This window comes from Bombina bombina, chromosome 2, assembly GCF_027579735.1.
Source record: "Bombina bombina isolate aBomBom1 chromosome 2, aBomBom1.pri, whole genome shotgun sequence".
NCBI lineage: Eukaryota > Metazoa > Chordata > Amphibia > Anura > Bombinatoridae > Bombina > Bombina bombina.
The window spans coordinates 90024044-90050209 of NC_069500.1; the positions used below are offsets into that span (position 1 = coordinate 90024044).

Below are 26166 nucleotides of genomic sequence, written 5' to 3' on the forward strand. Positions count from 1 at the left end.
AATTGGCTTCAAAGACCATATTTTTTTCATTACATCATTTAAAAATACCACCATTTTGTTAACAAGACTAAGTTATCCCACATATCTATTTTAAAAATGTGTTTATTTCCCAATAGAACACATGAAGAAAAAGAAAATTCCAAATCTTTAACAAATATATTGCCCAGGAATTAGTTTTACAAAATCAAATTTCTTCTCTTTTTTTCCCCAGAAAATTTAAAAAATTTTTTTTTTCAAGATTCTTTGCAAATTCTTGAGCATGTAGTTGCAGGTACAAAAAAAGAATGACCCATGTCTCATGTGTTTTCTTAACTCCATGGCAAGCAAAGCCCAAACATCTGCAACATACCATAGGCCTTTGCAAGCATGACATTTTAAAAGACAGCAATAAGACACCTTCATTTAGTTATCAGTGCATAGTAATCCATCAGACCCAGTTTAACTACATAAAAAAAATATCAGTAGTCAATATTTTTAATGACTACTTGGCATCTAACATGTTAATATTATATACATAGACTAAGACAGAGGGTCGGGGACTCCCATCCTTCCTCTACCCCCACACTAAGTTAATTAACCATCCCTAATGTGCTGCAGGTAAATTTTCCCTGCTTCGCCATGGAAGCCCACTTGCAGGAGCATGTTAAATGTACGTGCTTGACACTCTATGGGATAAAACAACATATTTAAAGAAATAGTCTACTCAAAATTAAACTTTCATGATTCAGAGAGAGCATGCAATTTTAAAGTGAATGTAAATTTTGATGCAAAAGTGCCCGTTTTTTAAAAATTCGATTAAAAATAGGGGCACTTTAATTCATCAAAATTTACATTTCACTCGTGTTGTGAAAAAACAAACAAAAAAACAACTTACCTTTTAATCTTGACAGCAGCTCCAGCTTCCTCCACCCATTGCAAAGCCTTTTCCTGGGTCTAAAATGAGGAACCCGGCTTCCTCCAATCACGGCATTGAATCAGACACTGATTCCCCCGGGGGGGGGGGGCTGTGATTGGAGGATAGCCCACCCATCATTTCTGACATCAGAAATGGCTTGCGACGACCGGAGGAAGCTGGAGCTGCTGTCAAGTTTAAAAGTTACGTGTTTTTTTTTCCACAACAGGAGTGAAATGTAAATTTTGATGAATTAAAGTGCCCCTGTTTTTAATCAAATTTTTTAAAAACGGGCACTTTAGCATCAAAATTTACATTCACTTTAAGCAACTTTCTTATTTACGCCTATTATCAAATTTTCTTCGTTCTCGTGATATCTTTATTTGAAAAAGCAGGAATGTAAGAATAGGAGCCAGGGAATTTTTGGTTCAGCAACTTAGTAGTGCTGATTGGTGGCTAAATGTAGCCACCAATCAGCAAGCGCTACCCAGGTTCTGAATCAAAAATGAGCCAGCTGCTAAGCTTACTAGCAAATAAAGATACCAAGAGAATGAAGAAAAATTGATAAATAGGAGTTAATTAGAAAGTTGCTTAAAATTGCATGCTCTATCTGAATTATAAAAGTTTAATTTTGACAATACTATCCCTTTAAGCACAGCTTTCTCTCTAGGAGACTAACATTTTCTCAGATCATTACAAACCAAAGGCAAAATCTTATTAAAAGATTTTCTTTATAATAATTTTAAATAAATCTACTGTAAGAATTAAAAAAAGGAGTATGGTTTAAACACCTCTTGATTTTGTAACAATACTGTGCTTTTCGCACTCTCCTGCTAGAAGGGACAAAGCTAAAATGCTGCAAATCAAACAGCTGGTTTAGTAAATTTGCAGCATTTTGAAAACCAAAGTTACAGATTTTGCTTTTCGGCCGAGTGTGGGACAAGAACAAACTTTTATACAAAAGCAAGTAGTGTATAAATGGCAAACAGCATTACACTTACTGTAAGTGTTTTATTGTAATACGTTATTTTCGCTCGCACGGGGTACGGTTTGTTACGAAAATCCCTTTGACAGGATGCGAGTGCCTGTGTGGAGCCATCACTGTAAAATTAAATTTGATATTGATTGTCAATGTACAATAAAACATGGATACAATAAAATAATCATATTCACAGAGTATGACATTTTCTAAAATTATACTAAAATTATTCAAGATCACTAAAAAACCAAGCTACAATTTTTTAAAGAACATTTAAAAGTTATATGTAATAAGTAGCAATTGTAAGGAGAATTTTTTCCATGTGGATGATAATTTAAAACAATCACAATAAAATAACCCATAAAATAACTTCATTTTCTTGGTATCCTTTGTTGAAGAGCATCAGGGCATGCGTCTTAAAGGGACATAAAACCCCAACATTTTTTTCCATTATTCAGATTGCGCACACAATTTCAAACAACTTTCCAATTTACTTATATTATCAGATTTGCTTAGTTTTCTTGGAATCCATTATTGAAAGCGCAGCAATGCACTTACTGGGAGGTAGCTGAACACATTAGTTAACCAATGACAAGAAGTATATATGTGCAGCCACCAATCGGTAGCTAGCTCCCAGCTTCTGAGCCTACCTAGGTATCCTTCTCAATAAAGGATACAAAAGAACAAAGCAAATTAGATAGAAAGAAATAGGAAAGTTGTTTAAAATTGTAAGCTGTTATCTGAATCATGAAATAATTTTTTGGGGGTTAATGTCACTTTAAGCAGTATATGGCAGTCGAGTTTTTAACAATGTGTAACATTGCTGAAGACATGCACTTTTCTAAGCATACCAAGGTATGCTCCTCAACATTGGATACAAAAAGAACAAAGAAAATTTGATAAACTAAAGTTTGTTTTAGTAATTGCTTTCTGTATCTAAATGATGACATTTTAATTTTAATTTTCATGTGCATTAAAGGGACACTGTCGTAGGAAAATTAAATCTCATTCATTAGTCCTTTTGCACTAAAACTCTGCTCAGGAGCCAAAAATAACTTCTGGTCTCAAGCAAGTAACAGCTGGTGAGCCAATCAGCATCGGCAGTCACATGACCTCGCCAATCAACAGCTGCATTCAGCTTGGGAGCAGCAAAGCTTGTGCCTCTGCGGGAAGGTTAAACACATACAGTTCCATGGTGAGTAGTGCAAAAAGTACATGTTGCAATGAATTTGAGTGTCCCTTTAAACAAAAAAATGCTATGTACATTCATCACTTAGATGGCTCTATTTTCCCATAATGCACCAGTAAAATGTATGTTTATCTCCAAGAGAAAGCTCGAGTACATAATGCATTCTCATTTATTTTGCACCTGATTTTGCTACATATGAAGTTTAGATCAGAAAGAAGCATTTTTGCATAAACTGTTATTTGCAAATACAACAGCACTTACTTCTGATGGTCGTAGTTAAGTTTGCCATTGTTGCCAACCACTAAAATCATTGGATTGTTTTTCTGCAAAGAAGGAAAGAAAACACAAATATTTAAATAAAAGTTTTGCATTGGGCATATGTAACTAAAGACAGCTGGTATATCGAAAACTTGTGTACAAACAGCCTGTTTCATTGTTGTAATAAAAAAAAACACTAAGCAGTGGCTTATAATTAATAGACATCATTGCAATATGTATTATTCATCATTTTAAAAGGATTTTACTTTTTTTTATTTTTACTTAAAAAGGGACACTGAACCCAAATTTTTTCTTTTGTGATTCAGATAGAGCATGCAATTTTAAGCAACTTTCTAATTTACTCCTATTATCAGATTGTCTTCATTCTCTTGGTATCTTTATTTGAAATAAAAGAATGTAAGTTTAGATGCCGGCCCATTTTTGGTGAACAACCTGGGTTGTTCTTGCTGATTGGTGGATAAATTCACCCACCAATAAACAAGTGCTGTCCAGTGTCTGAACTAAAATATAGCTTAGATGCCTTCTTTTTCAAATAAAGATAGCAAGAGAATGAAGAAAATTTGATAATAAGAGTAAATTAGAAAGTTGCTTAAAATTGAATGCTCTATCTGAATCACGAAAGTAAAAATTTGGGTTCAGTGTCCCTTTAATTTGAGCAGTGTGCATTACTTCCTGTCACAGCCCTTCAAGGGGGCTTGGGTCTCTAAAGGAAAACAAATCTAGCTTGAGTTAAAACAAATCTTTTAGAGTACATGAGCTTGTTTACTATTCAGTGAAAACTAGAGAACCAGAAAACATAAAATTATGCTTACCTGATAATTTCCTTTCCATCTGTATGAGGAGTCTCCACGGCTTAATTTCTTACTTGTGGGAATACAGAACCTGGCCACCCCGAGGAAGCAAAGACACCCCAGCCAAAGGCTAAATACCTCCCCCACTCCCCTCATCCCCCAGTCATTCTGCCGAGGGAACAACAGTAGGAGAAATATCAGGGTATAAATGTTGCCAGAAGAACAAACAAAAAATGTTGGTCCGCCCAATGGAGAAAACGTGCGGGGGCCATGGACTCTCCTCATACAGATAGAAAGGAAATCATCAGGTAAGCATAAATTATGTTTTCTATCTTAATATGAGGAGAATCCACGGCTATATTCCTTACTTGTGGAAAACTTATACCCAAGCTCTAGGAGGACACTGAATGAAAACGGGAGGGTAAAAGAGAGGCGGACCCTATTCTGAAGACACCACAGCCTGCAAAACCTTTCTCCCAAAAGCTGCTTCAGCCGAAGCAAAGACGTCAAATTTATAAAACTTTGAAAAAGTATGTAAGGAGGACCAGGTAGCTGCCCTACAAATCTGCTCCATAGAGGCCTCATTCTTGAAGGCCCAAAATGAAGCCACAGCCCTAGTTAAATGAGCTGTAATCCTCTGGAGGCTTATGTCCCGCTGTTTCATATGCTAAGCGAATAATGCTCCTCAACCAAAAAGATAGGGAAGTGGAAGAAGCCTTCTGCCCTCTGCGCTTCCCAGAAGAGACAACAAACAAACAATGCCGAAGTCTGTCTAAAATCCTTCGTGACCTGAAGATAGAATATCAAAGCCCAAACCACATCCAAATTATGAAGTAATCGTTCCTTCGAAGGAGGAGGATTAGGACACAAGGAAGGAACCACAATCTCCTGAATGATGTTGCGATCAGACACAACCTTAGGGAGAAAACCAGTGCGAAGAACAGCCTTGTCAGCATGAAAAACTAGGTAAGAAGGCTCATATTGCAAGGTCGCCATCTCAGAGACTCTGCGAGCCGAAGCAATAGCCAGTAGAAAAAGAACCTTCCAAGACAGTAACTTAATGTCAACTGAATGTATGGGCTCGAACGGAGCCCTCTGCAAAACCTTATGAACCAGATTTAAATTCCGAGGAGGAGCGGAATGTCTAAACACAAGCCTGATTCTAGACAGAGCCGGAACAAAGGACTGTATATCAGGAAGCTCAGCAAGCCTCTTGTGTAATAATACAGATAGAGCCAAAATCTGTCCCTTCAAGGAACTAGCGGCAAGTCCCTTCTCCAAACCATCTTGGAGAAAGGAAAGAATCCTGGACACCCTGACCATATGCCAGGGGAATCCACGCTCCTCACACCAGAATAAGTAGGTCCTCCACACTTTATGATAGATGCAATGAGTGACCGGCTTTCTAGCTTGAATGAGAGTATCAATCACACTCTCAGAAAAACCTCTCTTGGCTAGGACTAAGCATTCAATCTCCCCGTAGTCAGCCTCAGAGAATCTAGATTCTGATGAACAAAGGGATCCTGTTCCAGCAGATCTCTGCGACAAGGTAATGTCCATGGAGGAGATGAGGACATCCCCCCCGAGGTCCGCAAACCACATCCTTTGCAGCCACTATGGAGCAACTAGAATAGCCGAAGCTTGCCCCTGCATGATGCGGGCCACTAGCCGAGGTAGAAGTGGTAACGGTGGAAAAATATAAACTAGTTTGAACCTCCAAGACACTGCTAATGCATCTATCAGCTCTGCCTGTGGATCCCTGAACCGCGACCCGTATCTGGGTAGCTTAGAATTAAATCTGGACGCCATGAGATCTATTTCCCGCGTCCCCCATCTGTTGGAAATCTAGGCAAACACCTCGGGATGGAGAGACCATTCCCCCGGATAAAAGGATTGTCTGCTGAGGAAATCCGCTTCCCAGTTGTCAACACCCAGAATGTGGATCGCTGACAACAAGCATTTGTGGGCCTCTGCCCACTCCAAAATCCGAGACACTTCCCTCATTGCTAGGAAGCTCCTCGTTCCCCCCTGATGGTTGATGTAAGCCACCGAGGTAATGTTGTCCGATTGGAATCTGATAAACTGGGACAAACCCAGAAGAGGCCAAGCCTTCAGATCGGGAGAAGAGATTCCTCTCGAGTCCACCAGCCCTGTGCCTTCCTGGCACCACAAACGGCTCCCCATTCTGAGAGGCTTGCGTCCGTAGTCAGGATGGTCTCAAGAAGGACGTTCCTTGGGACAGGCAATCTGGACAGAGTCACCAAGAAAGCGATTCTCTTGACCGGTTGTCCAGAGAAATCTGTTGAGACAGATCCGAGTGGTCGCCGTTCCATTGCTTTAGCATGCACAGTTGAAGAGGTCTGAGGTGGAACCTGGCAAATGGAAGGATATCTATGCTGAACACTATGAGCCCAATTACCTCCATACACCGGGACACAGATGGCCATGAGGAGGTCTGGAGGGCAAGACAATTGGAAGTAATTTTGCAACATCTCTGCTCTGTAAGGAATATCCTCATGGATATGGAATCTATTATCATGCCCAGGAATTCCACCCTGGTACTGGGCACCAGAGAACTCTTTCCTAAGTTTATCTTCCATCCATGAGATTGAAGAAGAAGAGCTCTGGAATGGTCTTCTGCCAGCTGGCAGGATGGAGTCTGGACCAGGATGTTGTCCAAGTATGGCACTACTGTAATACCTCTGGACCTCGCCACCACGAGCAAAGACCCTAGAACCTTCGTAAAGACTTTTGGAGCAGTAGCCAGACCACAAGAAAGAACCACAAACTTGAAGTGCTGATCCAGAAAGGCGAATCCTAAGAACTTGAAGTGATCCTTGTGTATTGGCACATGTAGGTAGGCATTCATGAACTGTCCTCTTGAACTAAGGGCAGAATAGACCTTATCGTCTCCATCTTGAACGATGGGACCGACAGAAACTTGTTTAGGCACTTTAGGTCTAGAATCGGGCGAAACGTTCCCTCCTTCTTTGGAACCACAAAAAGGTTTGAGTAGTACCCTAGATCTCTCTCTGATAGAGGTACCGGGACAATTACTCCTAGGGAGGAGAGATCCCTCATGCACCCTAGAAAATATTCTCATTTTTATGGTCTTGAAGACAGGTTTGATAAGAGGAATCTGCCCCTGGGAGGTTTGAAACCTATCCTGTAACCCTGAGCGATGACCTCTAGAACCCAAGGGTCTTGTACGTCCCCCAACCAAGCCTCCACAAAGAGAGATAGTCTGTCCCCAACACGATCCAACGCCGGATCGGGGGCCGCCACTTCATGCCGACTTTGTTTCGGTGGGCATCTTGTTCTGCTTAGATTTATTCCAAGATTGAGATGGTTTCCAAGTTCCCTTGGACTGATCAGGCTTTGCGGAGGGCTGCTGGCATTGGGATTTATACAAACGAAAGGGACGAAAATTAGGACCTTGTCCTTTAGGTTTATTCGTCTTATCATGCAGTAGAAAGGCACCATTGCCCCAGTGACCGTGGCTATGATAGAGTCCAGGCCGGGACCGAAAATAATCTTCCCCTTAAATGGAAAAGAAAGCAATCTAGATTTTGAAGTCATGTCTGCAGATCAAGACTTCAGCCAGAGAGCCCTACGTGCTAGAACAGAAAAACCTGATGTTTTTGCATTCAGGCGAATAATCTGCATGTTTGCATCACAGATAAAAGAATTAGCTACCCTCAAGGCCTTAATTCTTTCCTGGATCTCGTCGAGGGGAGTTTCCACCTCGATCATCTCCAATAGCAAGTCGCACCAATAGGTAGCGGCTCCAGCTACCGCAGCAACCGCCGTTGCAGGCTAAACTAAGTACCCCGTGTGCTGAAACATTTTCTTTAATAGAGTTTCTAGCTTCTTATTCATGGGCTCCTTAAACGATGAACTATCCTCAAGCGGGATAGTGGTGCGTTTAACAAGCATGGAGATAGCTCCATCAACCTTAGGTACAGACCCCCCACAACTCTAATTGACAGTCTGGAACGGGGAACAATTTTTTAAACGAACAAGAAGGGGAAAAAGATCCAAGTCTCTCCCATTCATTCTTAATAATATTTGCCATCTTTACAGGAACCGGGAAAGCCTGTGGCACCACCCTGTCCTCAAACCTTGTCAAGCTTCGAAATAGAAGGTTCTTCGGGTAATTTAGGTTCCGGAACCTCTAACGTAGCTAACACTTCCTTTAACAGAAAGTTTAAGTGTTCGATCCTAAATCTAAAATCTGGTTCCTCCGGAGCCGGAGGTTTAGAGGCAGCAGATTCCGACCCAGAAAGAGCCTCTTTTGAACTATCAGAGGCATCTTCATCAGCGGATTAATTTAGTATCAGATAAATCCAACAAATTGGTAGATGACCCCTGGCAAGGATAGCAATATTTAACCTTTCACTTGCGCTTAGCAGGGTGAGGTAAAGCACTGAAGGCTGCAGACACTGCCGTTTGAAATGGTTCAGAAAAGTCTGGCGGTAAAATGGTCTCTCCCGAAGGAGGATTAGCAGTGCAATGGGAGGCTGCATGTGTAGTAGGAGATGATTGCAGGGAAAGCACCTCACGGGACGGAGATCCCTCAGAGGTGGACGGCTCAGTGGTACTAAAACATCTTTGTCTTTTTAGATATCACTACCTTATCGAGGCATGTGGAACATAATTGAGCAGGCGGGTATACTAATAATATAGCCTCCTCAAAATAAAAACAGGTATTAGTCTTAGAAAAAGAGGGCGTCCTCTATAGCTTGTGCTTTTAAGATGGACACTAGAACAAGATAAATGGCACCTTTATACCCACAATGGCCGAGGCACTCACCACCTCCTATGACCCAGGCCCCACAAGGAAACCGTTTCTTCTCCTGTAAACCGCACAGTCAGGAAAGAGGAAGTCAATGAGACCACACCCGGTCACATGGAGGGCCATGCAGGACCGCCCCTGCTCCAAGAGAAAAACACGCCAAATAACAGTCCGCGCAGTTATCTCAAAAACTAAAGTAAAATCTAAATGTTCCACACCTGCCTGAGCCTCATCTCACACATATTGCAGCATAAAACATAATAAAGCAAGTTATGTATAGATCCCTTTCCGGAGATGTTAACCCTTGATTCCATACAGATAAAAGGAGTCACTCTGTGACCCTGTCTTCTTTACGTTATCATATGAGATAAAATGAAACAATCTTACCAGAATCTCAGTTTGAAAGTCTTGTAGCATCGCACCTGACATGGACTTCAGTGACAGAACAGGCAGTGAAACTCTACACTGATTGCTTAGGAGCTGTTAATACGAGTCTGGATGGTTTCGCAGAAAGACTCTCCCTGCATCTCCAGACCCTAACCTTCATCAATGCTCTCACTGAGAGGTTGACAAGACTACTTAAAACTCCAGTTCCATAGCGAAGAGTACTACCCTCCACAAGAGACTACTCCGAATCTTCCGACAATTCTCCTGAAAGGCAAAGAATGACTGGGGAATGAGGGGAGTGTGGGAGGTATTTAAGCCTTTGGATGGGGTGTCTTTGCCTCCTGCTGGTGGCCAGGTTCTGTATTCCCACAAGTAAGGAATGAAACCGTGGACTCTCCTCATATTAAGATGGTAACATAGTTTTGCCCATGCTCATATGAGGACAGATTTTAACTTAAGTTACCAACATGTCAGCTCTCATTTCCCTGAGAGCAGGGTCTACAGAGAATTTCTAAGTGCTCATTTTGCAAGAAAACAAGTTGTTTTCTTTAATTTTTTAAACAATCTGTTTCAATTTATGTTTACTTTGATATAGCAGATGTGTTTTTAATAAATGGGCACTTCTTCATATTCCCTTTAAGTAAGGGTGTGTTTGTAGTGAAGGATAGAATGTTTTAAACCATTGTATAAATATGAGATTAAGACAAACCCATTCATGTACAATTGTATGTATAGAAGTCAAATTAGGGAAGAAAAGTGAGATACAGGGACTAGTGTATCCCAGTATTCCTGCAATAGTGAACAAAGCAAAAACGTCAGCAAATACTAAAAGAGCTTGCAGAGCACTTCCAGACTAGTCAAAGAAAAACTACATTTTTTGGTGATCCTTATTTGAGAAAATAAAAGTGCAAAAAGGAAAATGCTCTAGCGTGTAATAGCAGGCAACCGTAAAATAGTAAACTGCTGTAGTGTGTAATAGCAGGAAACCATACACTAGTAAAATGCTCTAGCGTGTAATAGCAGGCAACCGTACAAAAGCATAATGCTCTAGTGTGTAATAGCAGGCAACCGTACAATAGTAAACTGCTGTAGTGTGTAATAGCAGGAAACCATACACTAGTAAAATGCTCTAGCGTAATAGCAGGCAACTGTACAATAGTATAATGCTCTAGTGTGTAATAGCAGGCAACCGTACAATAGTATAATGCTCTAGTGTGTAATAGCAGGCAACCGTACAAAAGCATAAGGCTCTAGTGTGTAATAGCAGGCAACCGTACAATAGTAAACTGCTGTAGTGTGTAATAGCAGGCAACCATAAGCTAGTAAAATGCTCTAGCGTAATAGCAGGCAACCTTACAATAGTAAACTTCTCTAGCGTGTAAAAGCAGACAACCGTACAATAGTATAATGTTCTAGCGTGTAATAGTAGGCAACCGTACAATAGTAAACTCCTCTAGTGTGTAATAGCAGGCCACCGTACAATAGTAAACTGCTCTAGCGTGTAAAAGCAGGCAACCGTACAACAGTATAATGCTCTAGCGTGTAATAGCAGGCAACTGTACAATAGTATAATGCACTAGCGTGTAATAGACAACCGTACAATAGTATAATGTTCTAGTGTGTAATAGCAGGCAACCGTACAATAGTAAACTCCTCTAGTGTGTAATAGCAGGCCACCGTACAATAGTAAACTGCTCTAGCGTGTAAAAGCAGGCAACCGTACAACAGTATAATGCTCTAGCTTGTAATAGCAGGCAACTGTACAATAGTATAATGCACTAGCGTGTAATAGCAGGCAACCGTACAATAGTAAACTGCTCTAGTGTATAATAGCAGGCATCCGTACAATAGTAAACTGCTCTAGCGTGTAATAGCAGGCAACCGTACAATAGTAAACTGCTCTAGCAAGTAATAGCAGGCAATCGTACAATAGTATAATGCTCTAGCGTGTAATAGCAGGCAACCGTACAATAGTATAATGCTCTAGCGTGTAATAGTAGGCAACCGTACAATAGTAAACTCCTCTAGCGTGAAATGGCAGGCAACCGTACAATAGTATAATGCTCTAGCGTGTAATAGCAGGCAACCGTACAATAGTAAACTGCTCTAGTGTATAATAGCAGGCATCCGTACAATAGTAAACTGCTCTAGTGTGTAATAGCAGGCCACCGTACAATAGTAAACTGCTCTAGCGTGTAAAAGCAGGCAACCGTACAACAGTATAATGCTCTAGCGTGTAATAGCAGGCAACCGTTCTAGCGTGTAATAGCAGGCAACCGTACAATAGTATAATGTTCTAGCGTGTAATAGTAGGCAACCGTACAATAGTATAATGCACTAGCGTGTAATAGCAGGCATCCGTATAATAGTAAAGTCTTCTAGTGTGTAATAGCAGGCCACCGTACAATAGTATAATGCACTAGCGTGTAATAGCAGGCAACCGTACAATAGTAAACTGCTCTAGTGTATAATAGCAGGCAACCGTACAATAGTAAACTGCTCTAGCAAGTAATAGCAGGCAATCGTACAATAGTATAATGCTCTAGCGTGAAATAGCAGGCAACCGTACAATAGTATAATGCTCTAGCATGTAATAGTAGGCAACCGTACAATAGTAAACTCCTCTAGCGTGAAATAGCAGGCAACCGTACAATAGTATAATGCACTAGCGTGCAATAGCAGGCAACCGTACAATAGTAAACTGCTCTAGTGTATAATAGCAGGCATCCGTATTTTATTATTATTATTCTTTATTTATAAAGCGCCAACAGATTCCGCAGCGCTGTCCATGGGTACAAAGATAAAAGTACAGTACAATACAATATAGAAGACACCAAAGTTTAACAAAAACAAATACAGGGGGAATTGAGGGCCCTGTTCCCTTGGGAACTTACAATCTAGATAGTAGGAGGGTGAGAAACAGGAGGTGGGGACTGCAAAGGTGAGAATGATGTTAGTGTGGAGTTAGATGGGGCAGCAGTTAGGTAGGTAGAATTAATTTTTTACTGATTTAGAGATAGGCTTCCATGAACAGAAAGGTCTTTAGGGAGCATTTAAAGGAGGAAAGGTTAGGGGAAAGTCTAACAGCTCTGGGAAGTGCATTCCAGATGGTTGGTGCCGCACGAGAGAAGTCTTGTAGCCTGGCATGGGAGGAGGTGATGGTAGAAGATGCAAGGAGCAGGTCATTGTTGGATCTTAGGGGGCGGGCTGGAGTATATTTCTTGATGAGTGAGGACAGGTAGGGGGGAGCTACGTTGGTAAGGGCTTTGTAGGTCAGGATGAGAATTTTGAATTTAATTCTGCTGTGGATGGGTAGCCAGTGAAGGGACTCGCAGAGAGGTGCAGCAGATACAGAGTGTCGGGAGAGGTGGATTAGCCTAGCAGAGGCATTTAGGATGGATTGAAGAGGGGAGAGGCGGGAGAGAGGGAGGCCAGTTAGTAGGTTATTACAGTAGTCAAGTCGGGAGATTACCAGGGAGTGGATTAGCTGTTTAGTAGTTTCAGCACTCAGAAATGGACGGATTTTGGAGATATTGCGTAGATGGTTGCGACAGGAGGAAGAGAGCAATTGGATGTGGGGTATGAAGGACAGATTGGAGTCAAGTGTAACTCCTAGGACGCGGACTTGGGGTGATGGGGAGATAGTGATATCACCAACAGTGATTGAAAAGTTAGGAACCGGGTAGAATTAGAGGGGGGGATTAGAAGGAGCTCAGTCTTGGACATGTTGATTTTTAGGTGGTGAGAGGCCATCCAAGAAGAAATGCCAGATAAGCAGACACTGATGTGAGCAAGGACAGAAGGAGAGAGTGAAGGGGTGGATAGGTAGATCTGGGTATCATCAGCATAGAGGTGGTAGTTGAAGCCATAGCTACTGATAAGTTTTCCCAGTGAGGATGTATAAATAGAGAAGAGTAGGGGACCCAGAACAGAGCCTTGAGGTACTCCAACAGACAGAGGCAATGGAGAGGAGTCGTCACCAGCAAAGGAGACAGAAAAGGATCTATTAGAGAGATAAGAGTGGATCCAGGAAAGGGCAGTGTCAGAGAGCCCAAAGGAGCTGAGATTATACAATAGTAAATAGTAAAGTCCTCTAGTGTGTAAAAGCAGGCCACCGTACAATAGTAAACTGCTCTAGCGTGTAATAGCAGGCAACCGTACAATAGTAAACTGCTCTAGCAAGTAATAGCAGGCAACCGTACAATAGTATAATGCTCTAGCGTGTAATAGTAGGCAACCGTACAATAGTAAACTCCTCTAGCGTGAAATAGCAGGCAACCGTACAATAGTATAATGCACTAGCGTGTAATAGCAGGCCACCGTACAATAGTAAACTCCTCTAGTGTGTAATAGCAGGCCACCGTACAATGGTAAACTGCTCTAGCGTGTAATAGCAGGCAACCGTACAATAGTAAACTGCTCTAGCAAGTAATAGCAGGCAATCGTACAATAGTATAATGCTCTAGCGTGTAATAGCAGGCAACCGTACAATAGTATAATGCTCTAGCGTGTAATAGCAGGCAACCATACAATGGTATAATGTTCCAGCATGTAATAGCAGGCAACCATACAATAGTATAATGCTCTAGTGTAGGGCTGCAACTAACGATTATTTTCATAATCGATTAATCGGCCGATTATTTTTTCGATTAATCGACTAATCGGATAAAAAGAGAATCAATAATAGTTTTCTATGTTTTAAATAAAATCCACATAATGAGTGTTACAAATATAAACTTCAGACTAAAACTTTACATTAACACAACGGTTTCTACAATTTTTAAGCAGCAGAGCACAGTTTTATAATTAAACAAAACAAAACCACAAACTGTTTGAAAAGAGGTAGAACTAGAAAGAGTTAGACTATCACTGTTTATAACATTCTGTTATTCACTCTTTCAGAAACTTTTGCATTGAAATGCAAACATCGCAACATGTCCACATGCTTCTGGCTAAGGCTGGTTCTCTGTTTGCAGCTATATTTCCTGCAGCAGAGAAAAGGCTGTTGAGGTGTATAAGTAGGGTTTTGCCAATTTCACCAAAGTGGGATATTTATCTTTGTTAGCTCTTCACCAATGCTAAGTGTTTTCTACCTTGGCAAGGGGCCTCTCAATAAAGTAACCATTGACTTCATTCTAACATAAAAATTTCTTGAATATCTATATGCAATGGTAAATAACCAGCTATAAGGTTAGGGGAAATATCTAGTCCGCTCTAAAAATAACGAATATATACTTATAAAGGTTGAATCTGGTACATATTATCACAATTTATTAAAAATATAAAAAAAACAATAAAAAACAAAATCAAAAGCGCTAAGGACTGTATATCAATAACAGGATAAAGCCTTACACATTTATTTTTACAGTACATATAATCAGCAATAACAAGCAATACGCTAATAATTGTGCAAACAGATAATAGTGCACATCAATTGAAATAACTCCCATCAATCTAGGGGCAAGGTGTAAACAACAAGCTTGGCACTATATCATGAAAAGCATAGTTCCAAATCACCAGATTTAATATAAACAATCCAAATGATGACTATTATATCTGCGTTGCACATAAGTCAGGGGTAGTTGTAAACGTATACTGTCCTTGAAAAGTAGACATCTGTAGACATCCTTTAGGCTAAGGACGTAACCATAAAACACAATACCATATGCAGGAGTTCATTGGAGTGAAGCAGCTGGTGTTGTGCACAGACCAACTAATTGCAAACCAACTAATCGATTAATCGATTATGAGATTCGTTGACAACTATTTTCATAATCGATTATTATTGATTATGACGATTAGTTGTTGAAGCTCTACTCTAGTGTGTAATAGCAGGCAACCGTACAATAGTATAATGCTCTAGTGTGTAATAGCAGGCAACCAAATAATACTGTACTCTAGTGTGTAATAGCAGGCAACCGTACAATAGTATAATGCTCTAGTGTGTAATAGCAAGCAACCGTATAATACTCTAGTGTGTAATAGCAGGCAACCGTACAATAGTATAATGCTCTAGTGTGTAATAGTACGCAACCGTATACTACTCTAGTGTGTAATAGCAGGCAACGGTACAATAGTATAATGCTCTAGTGTGTAATAGCAGGCAACCGTATACTACTCTAGTGTATAATGGCAGGCAACCGTACAATAGTATAATGCTCTAGTGTGTAATAGCAGGCAACCGTATACTACTCTAGTGTATAATGGCAGGCAACCGTACAATAGTATAATGCTCTAGTGTGTAATAGCAGGCAACCGTATAATAGTATAATGCTCTAGTGTGTAATAGCAGGCAACCGTACAATAGTATAATGCTCTAGTGTGTAATAGCAGGCAACCGTATACTACTCTAGTAGGAGAGTGGATTAGCTGTTTAGTAGTTTCAGCACTCAGAAATGGACGGATTTTGGAGATATTGCGTAGATGGTTGCGACAGGAGGAAGAGAGCAATTGGATGTGGGGTATGAAGGACAGATTGGAGTCAAGTGTAACTCCTAGGACGCAGACTTGGGGTGATGGGGAGATAGTGGTATCACCAACAGAGATTGAAAAGTTAGGAACCGGGGTAGAATTAGAGGGGGGGGGGGGGGATTAGAAGGAGCTCAGTCTTGGACATGTTGATTTTTAGGTGGTGAGAGGCCATCCAAGAAGAAATGCCAGATAAGCAGACACTGATGTGAGCAAGGACAGAAGGAGAGAGTGAAGGGGTGGATAGGTAGATCTGGGTATCATCAGCATAGAGGTGGTAGTTGAAGCCATAGCTACTGATAAGTTTTCCCAGTGAGGATGTATAAATAGAGAAGAGTAGGGGACCCAGAACAGAGCCTTGAGGTACTCCAACAGACAGAGGCAATGGAGAGGAGTCGCCACCAGCAAAGGAGACAGAAAAGGACCTATTAGAGAGATAAGAGTGGATCCAGGAAAGGGCAGTGTCAGAGAGCTCAAAGGAGCTGAGATTATACAATAGTAAATAGTAAAGTCCTCTAGTGTGTAATAGCAGGCAACCGTACAATAGTAAACTGCTCTAGCAAGTAATAGCAGGCAATCGTACAATAGTATAATGCTCTAGCGTGTAATAGCAGGCAACCGTACAATAGTATAATGCTCTAGCGTGTAATAGCAGGCAACCGTACAATAGTATAATGCTCTAGCGTGTAATAGCAGGCAACCGTACAATAGTATAATGCTCTAGTGTGTAATAGCAGGCAACCGTACAATAGTATAATGCTCTAGTGTGTAATAGCAGGCAACCGTACAATAGTATAATGCTCTAGTGTGTAATAGCAGGCAACCGTACAATAGTATAATGCTCTAGTGTGTAATAGCAGGCAACCGTACAATAGTATAATGCTCTAGTGTGTAATAGCAGGCAACCGTACAATAGTATAATGCTCTAGTGTGTAATAGAAGGCAACCGTTACCGTATACTACTCTAGTGTGTAATAGCAGGCAACCATACAATAGTATAATGCTCTAGCGAGTAATAGCAGGCAACTGTACACTAGTAAACTGCTCTAGCGCAGACATCCTCAAACTTGGCCCTCCAGAGGTTTTAGAACTACATTTCCTATGATGCTCAGCCAGCTGATATGCAGTCTTAGCATCATGGGAAATGTAGTTCCAAGTTTGAGGATGTTTGTTCTAGCGTGTTTGCTCTAGAGTGTAATAGCAGGCAACCATATAGTAGATAACTGCTCTGGTTTTTACCCCTACAAATGGGTTAAAAAAATTGTTAGTCAGCAAAGTAGAAATGCATTGACAGGACTTAGCTGAACACATCTGGTAAGACAATGACAAGATGCATATGTGTGTAGCCACCAATCATCAGCTAGCTCCCCGTAGTGTACTGCTGCTCTGGAGCCAACTTTAAAAAGGGACACTCAAGTCAAAATTAAACCTTCATTATTCAGATAGAGCATGCAATTTTAAACAACTTTCCAATTTACTTCCATTAAAAAAAGTGCACAGTCTTTTTATATTTAAACTTTTTAAGTCACCAGCTCCTACTGAGCATGTGCAAGAATTCACAGAATAAACGTATATGCATTTGTGATTGGCTGATGGCTGTCACATGGTACATGTATGCATTTGTGATTGGCTGATGGCTGTTACATGGTACAGGGGGAGTGGAAATATATATCATTTTTAAAATTGTCAGAAAAAAAAAAATATATACTATTCATTTGAAGTTCAGATTAAAGTGAAAGTAAATTTTGAACCTCAGCAAAACATCTATGTAATATTTATCATTAATATATAAGCATAGCTATGTTTTTTTTAATTGATTTTTGCAAAATTGACGTTATATTTTATTATTTTTTTCCCTACCGTGTTCGTCCTTGCTCCGCCCACCCTCCTCTTCCTGTATTTTTAGGACTTTATGTATAGAGTGGTCCCACCCGCTCTATTCATAGCTGAAATGCGTGTTCACGATAACGGAACACATTGCGCATGCGCGAATCGGCGATCAGGGCTGCAATGCGCATGCAATTTTGACAACAGCTGACTTTCTCGGCTGAAACAGACAAAAGCTGTGCGCATGCGCGAATTGGGCACTCGCGTCAGACAGAATTGTGTGTAGAACAGATTTTGCGCATGCGCAATAGATTACAGATTATGATGACGTAGCTTCACGGCCGCCGATCGGCCAGAAAGTCAATTGGATTAAAGAAAAACGTGACAAGGAAGTAAAATATGTATTGGGAAGCGGGAAGATTTAAAAATCGGAAAAATATCAGTTTGTATGCGGCGAAAATGATAGAGATATATTAAAGAAGAAACGATGAATTAAACTCATTATTTTTAACTAACCGATCTAACTGTGCTTAGCTGACCACCTAACTTTACCATCACTTTAAGTGCTATTGCATTGTCTTTTTATCATGCATTTGTTGATTATGCACATCTTCTGTGTTGACTGGTCCTTTAATAATATATTTAAAACCTTTGCTGGGGTTAAACACATAGTAGTACACATGCAACAGTACAATCACTACCTTTGCATATTGTATCCAAGTTTACAGAGCTGCAGAATCTGTTATATTAATAATAATAATAATAATAATAATAATAATAATAATATGCTCCAACATTCTAAACATTTGTTTTTGTACTTTTGTGTCCCTTTAAGGCCCTGATTGAGTCACGTGTGCACAAAAGGAATATTCTAGGAATCAAATCTGTGTCCAACCCTTGAGAATAAAAGCCAAACAAGCCTTCTATAGACCCTATGCCTGTTATTAGTACCACACATAAATGTAAATTACTTATTTGAATCTCCTGTCTCCCACTCGGCTCCATTGTAACACCAAAGTGTTATATGAGAACAGCCATCTGCACCCTGCTGGTGTGGTCCAGTTACTATGGAAACAATACAAAATGACCTGATCAACTTCTTTGTGCAAAGTGAAACCCTTTACTGAGCTTGTCATCCCTCACCGAACTCAGCAAGGTCTGAACCAACCTCTGCAAAAATCAGCTTTATAAGAACATATGGAACAAGGTCTGTGCAGAAAACTGAAGCAATCCTTTAAAATGAATGAATAAAGAGAACAGGTTCCTAAAATGCTGAAAAGTATCATGTATTTCTCAGGCTGTATAAATGTTTGTCCACCTCTGAACATTACTGCAATCCAACGCTTCTTTAGGTGTGAGACAGAATTTAGCTGTGCTGTAGTTGCATCTTTTAAATTGATAGAAAATAGAGGTAAAAATACAGAACCCCTCTGATACATTTTTTTAGTATAAAATCTTTAGCTATGTGAAGTAAAACAACTACAATATACTTTGATTATTTATTTTGTACCCTTTTCAAGCAATTTTGCTTTTTTTTTTTTTATGTATTAAGGCTAACTCTAACACATATTTTCTTAGTTGAAATCAGATCTAAAAGATAAAAATATAAAATTTAGGTCTGAAAAAAAGTAATTCTATGCTAAATGTTATACATTCTGTAAAAGTAAATAAAGAAACACTGCAGAATTGAGTGAAGGTCTACAGTTCTTTGTAAAAAAAAAAATATTATTTCAAGATATTTTAATTATTTTACTTGAGATTTAAAAATGGCAACACAATATGCAGTTCTAGCCTGAAAAAATGCAGTTCAGAATATATGCGCTAACTAGGCAGTAAAAACACAGTAGTAATAAAAAAAAAAGAAAAAAAAAAAGAAAAAAACTCAAGACAAAAGTGATTTTAGTGGCTGTTTTGCTACACTATGAGGTATACAAAATATTGGCAATATATTGTGTACTTTAAAAAACCCAAACACTTCCTCAAATGTTGAGCACTCTTACTCTCCTTAAAGGGACATTAAACGCTAAATAAATGCTAGATAGAATGATGCATTAAAAAAAAAGGATTAGTCAGATTATGTAGATGTATTTTTTTAAAGTTTCATTACCTGTTTAAATATTGACAATATACGTGTAAAGTTCTAGTGTATATAAAACAATGGGAGCTGACATGTTGTAACTTAGGTTACCTTCTCTACTGTGGCCAATTAGGTCACTAGAGTGTGCAGCCAATGGCTGGGTTGAATCTAACCATGTTCTGCACTTCGACTTCTAACAGAAACTAAAAAGCTCACAATTTCAGAATGGAATTACAGGACACAAAAAATTATTAAAGTATATTGCAGAGTTATTTTTATATATACAATTTATCATTTTATATGATGATCTCAAAGTGTTTAAAGTCCCTTTGAAGAGACATAACTTTCTTGTTGTTAAGCCCCAGAATAGTTTTGAATACTGAGCACACAAGAAAATTATATTCTAGCTAATAGTCTTCTGCATTAAATAAATTTAAAAAAAGCCTCATATGGGGTCTACCAGCTGGGTTTCAGCAAGATTTCATGTGAAATTACAATATGCTGACCTTGAATCTGCTGACTCACGTTTAGACTGTAACGGACAATATCTTGAGTTGGCCTTGGTGCTAATTGGTGGATAAACTGTGCGCTAGCTTGTCTGTCAATCAAGCAGGTACATACAGTCTCAGAGGGACACCTGACACATTATGGAGGTGTTTATTTAGTGTTATTTTTGTTTTAAACATAATTTGCATTGCAAAGGGTCTTGCAATACTATGCAGGGTCTATAAAGCCCAAGTAAACTATTGCTTGTCATGTCCCAGACTGCCCACATTTCTAGAAGCCAGTTCAGAATCTAATAAGATGGATGTAAAACACATTTAATCCCATTTTTATAGTGATCTAAGCTGTGTATCCTTATATACATGCTGTACACCATTTAGTTTTTCACATTATATTTCCACTAAATCCTATAGAATGTTCTTTTTCCTGCTATTTAATCACTGGTAAAACTGAACAGCTATGCTCAGTAATGCTCAAATATCATTGTGTCCTTTGTAATGGCATTTTACAAATAAATGGTAGTATTGATAATAATAATAGTAATTTAACAAGATGACGATAATGAAACCTACAATTATAATATATACTTGGATTACGTAATGTCAAAAGCAACTGAGAACCTGAAAGGGACATCGTACTGTACTCTTTTTCTCCTCTTTAATTTGTTTCCAATTATCTATTTTTACCTGCTGGGGTGTATTAAACGGTTAATAAATTGCTCCTTTACTTTTTGGAATAGCTGGTTTGCCTGTGGAAACTGACGCCAATAATGAAAGCTTCAGTACAGCAGTACTGACATTCATATCTCTAGGAATACAAGGCAGCAGCAATAGTAATCAATATCCCAGTAGGGAATGGAAGAAAAAGAGAGGTAGACCAGCCTATTTGAAAAGGTGCTCCTGCAGCAGTATTGAACATTATTGCATTTTTGGTTATCATAATCAATATGCTTAATTTTTGTCACGGATTTGAAATGTTTATGCCGGCATTTGGTAGATTGCTGATTACATAAGATGTATGTTTGCTCCCCCTCCAAAGATTTTATCCTACTGCTCTGAGCCATTCAGCGGACTGTGTACCTCTGTAACATCAGTGGTAATATGAGCACAACAGAATTCTACTATGCCTGGCTAAAAGCTTGCATTCTCTTACTCACCCGACTTTAAAGGGATAGTCTAGTCAAAATAAAACTTTCAGAATTCAGATAGAGCATCCAATTTTAAGTAACTTTCTAATTTACTCCTATTATCAATTTTTCTTTGTTCTTTTGCCATCTTTTTTTTTTAAAGCAAGAATGTAAGCTTAGGAGCCGGCCCATTTTTGGTTCAGCACCTGGGTTGCGCTTGATGATTGGTGGCTAAATGTAGCCACCAAACAGCAATCGCTATCAAGAGTGCTGAACCAAAAATTGTCTGGCTCCTTAGCTTATATGCCTTCTTATTCAAATAAAGATAGCAAGATAACGAAGAAAATTTGATAATAGGAGTAAATTAGAAAAGTTGCTTAAAATTGCATGCTCTATATCTAGGGTTGCCACCCGTCCCTTAAAATACAGAACACCTACAAGTTTCACATGCTGCAGGCTGTGCAGGGAGGAATATGAATAGTGCTGTCCAGAAACACAATACATTTTCCTCCCTGCACACCCTGCAGCATGTGTAACTCATAAGTGTCCAGGAAAACATGGCTGAGGTGGCAACCCTATCTATATCACACATCCTCAAACTTGGCCCTCCAGAGGTTTTGAACTACATTTCCCATGATGCTCAGCCAGCATATCAGCTGGCTGAGCATCATGGGAAATGTAGTTCCAAGACCTCTGGAGGGCCAAGTTTAATTAAGAATGTCTGTGTCTATCTGAATCATGAAAGAAAGAAAAAAAAATGTGGGTTTACTATTCCTTTAAGAAATCTCAACAAATACATTTTATATTACAAAAAAAAAAGAAAAATCATCATACCTTTCCATCATTGTCAAAGGAATCAAAGAAAATGCCGACACCATTCCAAGAATCTGCTGCTCCAAAAACGTCACCTTCCAATCCTTGACCTTCTGCATACCAAACAGCCTATAAATAAAACATCAATCATTACATGAACGTAGCACAATATCAGTTATATTGTATCTGTAATGTGTCTACTTATTCCGCAGTGCTATGTTAGGTGTATGATGAGGGAAAAACATTAAACAAATCATGAAAATGGGGAAGGGTAAAGGGCCCTGTCCATGAGTTGCCATCTGATGTAGATCACTTTGTGTAGAGCTGGTGGACAAGTGAGCTTACATGCTAAAGTGAGTATAAGGGGAACTTATGAATAAAGTTGAGAAATCTGAGAACTAGGTTAATGTAGGTTGTACACATCCCTGAACAGAAGTGATTTTAGGTACCACTTGAGGGTTTAGGACAGTGTCGGCGAACCTTGGCACTTAAGATGTTTCAGAACTACATTACCCATGATGCTAAAGCATTCTGAAGTCCAGTTGAGCACCATGGGAAACGTAGTTCTGATACATCTGGAGTGCTAAATTTCGCCATCATTGATCTAGGGTAAGTCTTGTGAAGACAGGCAAAGAATACCACAAAACAGGTACTGTCTTAGAAAAGTCTTTTTGGTAGAAATATGAGCAGATAACAGGAATGGAAGAAAGATGTAAGTCCTGGAGCGAAGTAAACAGGTAGGAGAATATTTACAGACAAAGGAAAAGATGTAGGAGTGTGCAGTGTTATGGAGACCCTTGTATAACAGGGCCAAGATTTTGAATTTTATTTTTTAAACTTATGTCCCGATGATTTACAGCTCTCCTCTCTGGCAAAATGATCTAGGAAGTCGTGTCAGTACTAAGAGGTCCCTCAAAGAATTTTATAAATCCAAATTTTAGCTTGAGAGCTGTTCATCTCATTATGCAGTGTTCTGGATGTGAAATAGAGACAATTAAATTACAATATAAGTTTGTTTGTTTTTTAAATCCCAAAGATTGTTTGATTTTTTTGCATGCCAGTGAGTTTTTGATAATCGGGCCCTAAAAGAGACTAGTGGAGAGTCTGGCAAAGGAGTGCTGCAAACACCAAACAGCCAATAAAGTATGGAACCTGAGCCGATACGTACCAATCCATCAGCTCCTATCCTGCCACGTCCCGTTATTCGAAATGTCACTTCCACTTCCCAGTTTTCAAAGTTAGTTATAGATTTTGTCCAAACAGATCCTTTTTGACTTTTCAAGGATGGAGTTATCCTAATCTGGTCAGCACTGGGAATAGCATCTAAAAAAACGAAAACAAGTGTCAAAAGAGATAAGGATTGTATAAGGAAGATCTTGCTAGTCACAAACAAATTAAACAGTAGTATTTTATAGCGTATTACTCCCTTCCAAATATTAAATAAAATGAACTTACATTTTATTTTGAGGACTAAGAATATTCAGCACATAAAGTGTACCTACCTGACAAGCAATTAGAATAATTTAAGAAATTAATAAAAGTATATTGCTAGACTGATATTGTAAGAGGATACTAAAACAATTACAGAATTACTTGTAGATCTCTGCCTAATCTGGCGATGTGTAAATATACACTTAATAATTTGCTCTTGGCAAACTTGCAACATGACAAACACTCACCCAGATGTGTGACAGGATTTAGTAATCACATCCAGAAACCATTCACCTTTTATGCAAGGATTGGCATCAAGGCCTATACTAATAAAGTTTGTTTTTATATTTAATTTAGTTATCAAACAAGTTGCCGTTTTATTTTTTAGTTATTTAAAGGAAAAGAAAGACACTTCATGCACATATTAGTAGTATCTTTAGATTTCCAAACTACAGAGTAGGACAGCAAGCTTATCAGGAATGGATAAAAATGAATGTGTCAAAGGCATATGCACTTCAACTACTGCTAAAACATGTCAGATTTGGCTGACTCAATCAATTCTCTCAAGGTAATTATGTTCCAGAGCCCTCACATACAGTATATAGTACATGTCTGGCCATGCTGCACTTACCTAGCTTATAACAGGTTATAACAATATCCGGAGCATGTAAATAGTCATTTTCTTCTTACAACACATATATCATTGTAATAAACATCAACCTCTGCACTTTTCCTATGACAGCATTAAACAGGTCAATACAACCTGTACTGTAAGGACCATAAAGCCCAAATGCACAGAGGACATATGTCATTGTAAACTAGTGGTTAAAACACTTCTAGTTTAAATGATGGTCCTTATTCAGTCATGGCCTCAGGATTTAAAGGGATATGAAACCTAATAAACTACTTTCCAATTTACTACTATTATCAAGTATGCTTCATTCTTTTGGGATCCTTTGTTAAAAGCGACCATGCACTACTGGGAGCTAGCTGAGCACATCAGTTGAGTCAATAAAAAGAGGCTTTTATGTACAGCCACCAATCAGCAGCTAGATCCCAGTAGTGCATTGCTGCTCCTGAGCCTACCTAGGTATGTTTTTAACAAATGATACCAAGAGACCAAAGAAACTTTGATAATATAAGTAAAAATTGGAAAGTTGTTTAAAATCACATGCTCTGAGTCAAGAAAGTTTAATTTTAACTTTATTGTCCCTTTAAATAAAGTGAAAAAGCTAAATCAGTTATGAATATAAATACATATGTCATTAAACTATAAAACAGCATGTAATAACACCCTTTCATGTGTGAAAGATGTAATATTGTGTGTGGCTGTTATATATATATATATAAATAAATAAATAAATAAAGACTATAAAAAAATCAAGGCCCCATCTACCAAGAAGTTTTTTTTTTTTTGGGGGGGGGGTCTTTTTTTTTTTTTTTTTTTTTTACAGTTCGCACACTTACAATATATAACAAATATGACTCTACTGTTTTTGTAGACATTTGTCATCAGTACCCCTGCGTCACATGGTAATCATCATAGTCTCCTGATACTTTAGGATCAGGTGCATTGCCAATACTATATATGAACATACTTATAAATCTATATTGCCTGTTTGCTCCTCCAATGCCCCATCCCCAACAGACACAACCAAGCTGGTAACTTTCACACCACACATTCCCATTTGAGAGCAACACATATGTATAAAACGAGCAAAAATGTATATCAAATACATCTTTACTTTATTTAGGTGCAGATTATTTGTAAAACGTGTGGTTCGTGTTAGTTGTCAGTAGGATACAACAGTATGCAAGTCAATTTAGTTCTTAAAAGAATATGCACTTTATTTCAGTTCTTGCAAACTGCTTTAATTCTAGCAGGGAGTAAAAATCATGCCGTTTTAATTCTGACGAGAGCCTGGATATGATATTTACTATACTATTAGCGCACAGTTACTGTAATTGTTTATAGCAGTTTATGACAGATCCCATACATACAATATTACAGGTGTATATGCCCCATCCCTGCCACTTACTGCCAGTGTGGGTCCAGAAGGGCACCGTGCCGTCACTCTGCGCCAAGTATGGCCCCTTGAAGCTGTATTTGTATTCAAACCTCCGGTGCGGAGGAACTGTGTGACCCACTTCAGCCCAAACCCCGGTCATGCAGCACAGGACTATCGCCCAGCAAACCCTGGCAACCATACTAAGCTGCATGGACACCGCCATCTTGGCCACTGCTGACGTAGCCATAGCCATGACCGGAGAAACCCTACAGAGCCAACAGGGCGTTCGCCGATTGGTCAGATACTGCAGAAGGGGCGTGGTTTAGGCAAAGATCGATGCCAAGCTGATCTTACTGTGCCAGTGTAGTAACTGCATACCTACCTAGTACTATACCTTCTGTAAGCCTTCCGGCCCGCAGAGGACTCTGGGTATGAGCATCGCTGTTATATCGGCTATTAGTGTATAACTGACTGAGGCACCATAACTTGTACGCTGCTTTACAAAGAGCACTTTTCTATTAAAAAACCCTCTCAAGATAACGTTTACACTGCACCTCAGAGAGAGCAGCTGGAACATGCAAAATAGCTGCTGTATGTAT

At 39.3% G+C, this 26166-nt stretch overlaps 1 protein-coding gene across 1 annotated transcript in view; it reads right to left on the bottom strand.

The window, feature by feature from the left end:
• Window positions 1–25817, bottom strand: part of LMAN1 (lectin, mannose binding 1) — a 99909-nt gene extending 74092 nt beyond the window's left edge. Inside the window, exons 1-5 of the mRNA XM_053701171.1 lie at window positions 25598–25817; window positions 23296–23450; window positions 22149–22256; window positions 3322–3383; window positions 1894–1993 (exon numbers count right to left, since the gene is read on the bottom strand). Of these exons, the coding sequence (XP_053557146.1) occupies window positions 1894–1993; window positions 3322–3383; window positions 22149–22256; window positions 23296–23450; window positions 25598–25814 (642 nt within the window). The 5' untranslated portion in view covers window positions 25815–25817. The remainder of the gene's footprint in view (window positions 1–1893; window positions 1994–3321; window positions 3384–22148; window positions 22257–23295; window positions 23451–25597) is intronic.
• Window positions 25818–26166: the final 349 nt, after the last annotated feature.